Source organism: Olea europaea, chromosome 13 (genome assembly GCF_002742605.1).
Source record: "Olea europaea var. sylvestris chromosome 13, O_europaea_v1, whole genome shotgun sequence".
NCBI lineage: Eukaryota > Viridiplantae > Streptophyta > Magnoliopsida > Lamiales > Oleaceae > Olea > Olea europaea.
In genome coordinates, this window is record NC_036249.1 from 7273426 (window position 1) to 7280572 (window position 7147).

General features: G+C 36.7%; 1 protein-coding gene across 2 annotated transcripts in view; it reads right to left on the reverse strand.

Annotated features, from left to right (window-relative positions):
• The window catches only part of LOC111407459, an 8399-nt gene extending 3251 nt beyond the window's left edge, over positions 1 to 5148 (reverse strand). Inside the window, exons 1-2 of one of the 2 annotated variants that reach the window (XM_023036942.1) lie at positions 4801 to 5148; positions 2991 to 4440 (exon numbers count right to left, since the gene is read on the reverse strand). In XM_023036942.1, the coding sequence (XP_022892710.1) occupies positions 2991 to 4406 (1416 nt within the window). In that variant the 5' untranslated portion in view covers positions 4407 to 4440; positions 4801 to 5148. Of the gene's footprint in view, positions 1 to 2990 lie in introns of both variants that reach the window. The other variant, XM_023036941.1, reaches the window with a different exon arrangement.
• Between the last annotated feature and the right edge of the window lie 1999 nt (positions 5149 to 7147).

Sequence of the window (7147 nt, forward strand, 5' to 3'; positions counted from 1 at the left end):
AAAAAAAAAAATCTACTTAAAAGTAAAATATCACTTATGCGTAAAAAAATTTCATATAAAAAGCTATAAATCATAGTTATCAGACCCAAGCTGATCATCGACTTGGATAAATTATCGGGTCACCTGGTCAATAGTCCAAACTGGAGACTAGTTCGAAAATTGGAGATGCTTGTATTTATAGGAAAAATCCAGACGGGTGGTTGTACCGTGCTGAAAGGTATTTTGAAGTGAACGGGTTGACATAAAAAGAAAAGGTTAGGGTAGCAAGGGTCACCCTTGACAGAGATGCATTAACTTGGCTTCAATAGACCGAAGTCAGAACCCCATTTCAAACGAAAGTAGTTCTAGCGGCTCCTAATACTTCATTTTTTACCCTCACAAGAAGGAAACTTATGCGAAAAATTTCTAAGTTTACGGCAAATGGGTTTGGTAGAAGAATTCTGGTGGAACTTTGAAGGCCTTGCAGCATCCTTACTAAGCATTCCAAAAGAGATTTTGGAAAGCACATTAATAGAAAGGCTAAGTCTAGAAATCAGGGCTAAAGCAAGATTGCATAGGCCAAGTGGACTGGGCCAAATAATGGAGGTGGCCCAACAGATGGAAGAAAGAAATATGATCTTAGAAGTTGCTAAAGGGCTTGCAGGTACAAAACTCTTCAAACCGAGACTAAAAGGAGAAGAAGCAAAGTTGTCGGAGAGCTTTCCCACACGAGTAGTGACCATGGGGAAGAAATCGCCAAATCAGTGTCAGGAATTCCAATTAAAAAGATGTCAGAGGCGGATAGGGAGGGAGAAGGGCTTGTGCTTCCGTTGTAATGAGAAATACCCAGTTGGGCACATCTATAAGAATAGGGAGCTGCGGGTACTGTTGGTGCAGGAGGAGGATGGGGTTGATGGGGATGAAGAGAACACCCAGACGAACTGCCTACAAGTGGAAGTAGCAGATCAAGCAGAGCTTTTGTTCAATTCTGTGGAGGAGCAGACTACTCCAGGAACTATGAAGATGATTCTGGTTATTGGGGAAAAGGAGGTGACATTGTTGGTGGATTGTGGGCCAACCCACAATTTTATCTCCCTCAATTTAATGCAACAACTGGAGTTACCAACCAGAGACAGGACTAATTACTGGGTTATCATGGGTAAGGGAGTGGCGCTTAAAGGGAAGGGGATTTGCAAGGGAGTTATGCTAGAGCCGCAAGGACTGACTATGGTGGAAAATTTCTTTCCCTTTGGAATTAGGCAGCACTGAGGTGATCCTGGGTATGCAATGGTTGGGCACTTTAAGGAACTTGGAGGTCAATTGAAAGCTTTCAACCATGAAGTTCCGAATGGATGAGACAGTAAAAATACTGAAAGCAGATCCAGGAATTAACAAAGCAAGCGCGTCCTTCAAAACAATGATGAAAACCTTGCAACAGGAAGGTCAGGTGGATTTGGGTGGAGTTAGGGAGCTTTTCTGCAGCGACTAATGAAGGGAGGAATAATGACCAGCTGCATACAACAGGTCCTTTGACGTCATCAGCAAATTTCTGATGCTAATTGGGAATGGATTGGAGCATTGGAGCAGGTGTTAGGGGTGCGCCAATCTCTTACAGGGCAAATTCTGGGGCTCGAAGTCTTGTTTCAATGGAAGGGACTGCCAAACTTTGAAGCTTCTTGGGGAACCGGTGGCATCAATCAATCATCATTTCCCTGGTTTTCACCTTGAGCACAAGGTGTCTTTGGAACCCCAAGATATTTATAGGCTACCTATCAAGTTCACCTATTCGAGAAGGTCCAAGTAGAATTCAGAGAGTAACAACATTCTGCTAGCTTAGCTGGCAAGGTGGTTACAGGACTATTATAAATAGAGATGAGCTAGGAAGGAATAATGGCTATTTTTTATTTACTTTTATTTGTAATTCTCCGCAATCAAATCAAAGAGCTTTATTAATTTATGTTCTATTTCTTCCAGTTAGAACCCTAACAATATGTCACTACGTTACTATTCAAATATCAATTCCATTGACAAGCTAACGATCTGTTCCGACTTTCTCAAAAAAGAACTTAAGCATGCTTGATGCTACATCATAATTAAGTATACGGAAGGTAAGAACCCCGTGTGTAATGTGACACATAAATTGTGCATGGAGGACGGGAATCTCTTCAATTCAAGAATATGAAATGCCAATGTTCTTTGCAGGCGTCTTCTCTTATTTACCTTATGCATCAAACTCTGCATTCTTAGCAGAGGAATCAAAAGACTCAACCCTATCACAAGACCACCAAGGTGTGCTTCAGTTAAGGGAGTGATCAAGGTGGTGCTTATAGCTAGACTTAAGGAATAAGAAATACATTTCCACAAGAACAATTATTGATTAATTTGTGAGGGAAGGTGGCGAGAAAAAGGAGGAGGAAGATCAGGAAATATAAAAACAATCATCAGTAAAGTCATTTTCCATCATGGTAAACATTTTGCCATTAATCTATATCATTCTTAGCTTACTATATCTGATTGTCAAAGTGATGTGCCCAGAAGCAAACCAAAATTGCTTGAAGTGATTTTTCCCCTTTTCTTATCTGTTATGAGACATCAGCTTATCAAGTTAAACAATTCTTTAGGGGCTGGGAGTTGACATCTTTTAAAAACCGATTTACATAATAGATGAGTTTTCTGAATCTGAAATTACAAATGAGATGAAGACAAGACATCTTATGAACCATCTACAGTCATAAGATCAAAACTTGGATACCTCACAAGGATCTTGGAAATGCCACGTATGTAAACTAGCTCAATAAATATATGGTTACTAATTGGGTAGTAGTTATAAACATGAGGTTAAAATTACTGTTTGACTAAGATTTAATAAAAATAGTAACTTGTAATTTTACACGAACAGAGGCATAAATAGTAATTTAACAAGAATACTGAAAACGTCATACAAGCCACCAGGGCATAATATCCCAGTAGCACATAAAAATATGAAAGAAAATAAGGACGAGAAGAGTTACCTTCAAATCTCTTGTCTCACAGTTCTGAAACGCTTGAGTGAACTGTTTTTCAGTTAACCATGAACAGTTCTTTATTCGTATCTCAGTGGGGCATCCATTTACTAAGAGGTCCAAGATATGCACATCCATTTTCCGGATATCACACAGCAAATCAGTCAATCGTTTCTTAAGCATATCTGGCACCAGTTCAAGTGATACGATTCCCTCGGCGTTCTCTGCTAAAGCTTTCAAAGAAAGATCCAACAGTGAAGGAACAAGGGGCACCGTGACACTATGACCACGATTTTCTTCTGCAGATTTCCACTCAATCGACTTTTGAGCACCTAGCCTAGCATTCCGTGCTCTTATCATCTTAAGTGCATCAGAAAAGGGTCCAGGAGAATGTCCTACCTGTACATCAGCTTCTAAAGGAGGCAATTTGTTTTCCTGACCTGAAGATCCACTTCCAAATTCCTCAGTAAGGTAATCAACGCGTGCTAATTGTTTAGCACTCTGTCTTGAAACTCCACGGTACCTAACTGCGCCTGGTTCTACTCTGATCAAAACCCCAGCCCTTTCATCCCTATCAGCTAATGCTGGTTGCTGCTCTTCTCTAAATTCTATAGATGCAGTTCTTAACAGATGTACATCTTCCCAATGCTCACTAACTTCAAGTAAGCCATCCCTGTCAGGCCATAAATCTAAATCAATTGGATAATTAGGCCCAACCGATAAATCAATCGGATAATTAGGCCCAACAGATAACCAAGGATCCACAGCCGGAGCCTTACCCTTCTCTTCCTTGGTATATCTCTTCTCACCACCACTTGCTAGACTGCTTTCACCAACAATTGTCTCCATCCCAATCATTGCTAACCCAAGGTTCAAATTTTCTGCACTATCAGATAACATCCCGACCTCAATTTGCTTACCCTTTTCGATATCATCATTTTTATAAGCTACTATTTCCACCTCATCATCACTATCATCCGATGTAATGTCTATAATTTGCACTTTCCTCTCATTGATCGCAGGTTGGTATTGTGTATATTCTTGAAAGACCATTTCCGTCCCATCATCTTTCATGTCAGAGTTCTGCACACTGGGCACATTAATATCAAAATCAAACCTATTTTCCTCTTTCCCCTCATTAAAAATCCAATCAAAGTTGATATCAAAATCCCATTTGTTCTCATCATTGGCACGAAGAAGACTTGAATCCTCTGCAAAACTACGAGAAACCTCATTCCCAACCAAGAAATCATTTTGATTTATTGCTCCAACACCCACTTCTCCATTCTTAATAGCACCCCCCCTTTTTCCACCATCCATTGCCTCAAAACCCCTGTAGTTCTCATCGGTCCCATCCAAACACCTAAACTTCTTAAATCCCGACATTTCGTTTCCCCCTTCAGAATTTCCACTTACTCTCTTCATCTCAGTCAAATAAATTGAAAACTGAATCAAAACTCTGCCAAAAATCAAGGGTTTTCTTTAAAATCAAAGAAAAAAATTCATGGGAGCAAAGCTCTGCATCAGAAGACCTTTCTTAAACCCAAACTTTTCATTTCCCCCCTTCAAAATCCACTTACCCTCTTCATCTCAATGAATCTAATTTAAAATTATAAATTATATAAAAACTCCGCATAAAAACAAAGGAAAAAGAATCGTGGGATTTGATTATAAAAAATACAAAAGCTCTTCACCCCAATCAATTTGAAGATTGAAAGTCCAATCAAAACTCGAAAATCAAAAAGGGAAATTAATCTTTTAAATATGACTCGGGAAAAAAAAAAAAAAAACTAGGGGTTTGATCAGAGAGGAAACTTACATTTTTCCATCAGAAAACCAAGAATCCAAAAAAATCCCTCCAAATCAGACAAAATTGACGATGAACAAAAAGAGACCGACTTAGGATGGTAACGCATAAAGGGTGATTAGAAAGAGGTTTAAACTGAATTGATCCCACGGTTTTACAATCATTCAAAATTGGTTTTGTGAGGGCATTTAAGTAATGTGTGGATAGATATAAATAAATCCACAGATAAGAATATCGATAAAAATATCGGTGGTATAAATAAACGAAATTGAATGCGAAGTCATTGACGAAGACTTGTGTCGAATATTGGGAAATTGATTAATGGAAAGAAAAAGCAGCAGAAAGAAGGATTCACAGAATTTGTTGGGAAATTGCTTGTAATGGAACCATAGAAGGTGGCTTTCTCTTTGTTTTCTTTCCCTTTTTGTGGTGAGTAGGACTCCATGTAAACACGCACGCGGCCCCACCGCCGGCACCCCGCCAATCCGGCCCCACTCCGCGTATACATAGATATATCAGTATGTATATAAATTGATAAAGAAACTAATAAATTTGGGGGAAATTGTAGTACGAACTCTAAATTATTGATCCACTAGGAAGTTTGTCATGAACCTTTAAAATGTAGTAAGTTGGTCCTCAATTTTATTTTAATCGCATAATTACTCCTCAATGGCAAAAAATGTCTAGTAAATTGTCTCGTAGTCATTGTATGTCGAGTTCTATAATTCTAGTAGTCGCTTTACTAATAGCATCTTGAGCTAGCCCTTTTAAATTTTGAAATGAGATGTGTTTTAATGATTGTGACTCGATAAATTAAAGAAGATTTGATATTTTGTGAGCAGAGACTTATTGTGCAATTACAACTACAAAGAGAGCATATGACCAACTTACAAATAAGGCAATAAGTTGGGACCAACTTGCGATTGCGCATGCTTGGTAGGCGTGTTTTAATGATTGTGACTCGATAAATTAAAGAAGATTTGATATTTTGTGAGAAGAGACTTATTGTGCAATTACAACTACAAAGAGAGCATATGACCAACTTACAAATAAGGCAATAAGTTGGGACCAACTTGCGATTGCGCATGCTTGGTAGGCGATTATAATTGAACTAAATTATACCCCCATTTGGCCCCCATCATGTGGCCATTTTATTTTTAGAATAATATTTTTTTTTGGAGAATGTGTGGTTGAAAAAAATGTAAAAATTTTCGATTTACGTGTAATATTATTTTATGAAAAATTATGTGATTGAAAAGAAAAAAGAAAAAAATAAATATTTGGGATAATGGAGACCAAACAAGAGCTATAAATAAATAGACATAAATGGTAAACAAGTAAATAGTATCTGTAGATTCTCATAAATACGAGGATAAAAAGTAAATTGATTGAGTGATTAAAAATGCAACCGTTAAGTAGAACCAATAATATAATTTTCATAAATAAATTATGAGAAAGTTCATTGTGTTGAGACTTTCTTCAACTTCCTTCTATTATTTTCATTATAAGTTGGTGAAAATAATTATGGTATTATTTGGGTCCAATATAGTACAATAACGGCCTAATAAATGAATAGTAACGTACGTTACCTTGAAATCTTATTGTAGCTATTATCATCAATGAGTTAAATTTTTTAGGCAATCTTTATTAGATTTCCCAATAAATATATCGAATATGTATTTGTTTTACATAATCAGAGTAGTGAAGTTTTTTTCTTTCTAAATTCTATAATTGCATTTTTTGGCATGGGTATCATTTAGGGCTTGATAGTCCAAGGATGCTTATATTTACACCAAATTTTTATTTTTTGCACCTCATAATAAGTGCACTTAAGGTTCACATATTTGTTCATTTTAACAATTATGTCTTTAACTTCTTTCTTTAAAATTTTATTTTCAATTTTTCATTAATTAACAAGCAACTTCCTTGACGATGACACTATCAAAATTTTTTGTTTGCGTGCTATGAAATAATTAAAAATATGTCGTCTAACTTTTGTATTTATCGTGTCTTCAAAAACATGATAGGTAAAGAAGACGTCTCCGTCCTCCCATTGAGGTTTTTGGGACAAAAATTTTAATTAGATGTAACATGTGCTAATTAATGAAAGTTAGAGAATAAATATGACAAAAAAAACTCGAGCGTTACAATAGCAAGGATCGAGGACTATAAGAAGAATTAAAATAGTATATAACAAATAATAATTGTGTTGTGAATATAGTTGTCCTTAGTATAATATATATATATAATATTCATTAATAATCTTTCTGTTGACAAATAAAAATTCAGCCCAAATCGAATAGCCCAAGGAGTAAAGCCCAATTGGAGGATCCCCAAATCAGATAGCCCAAAGAACGAA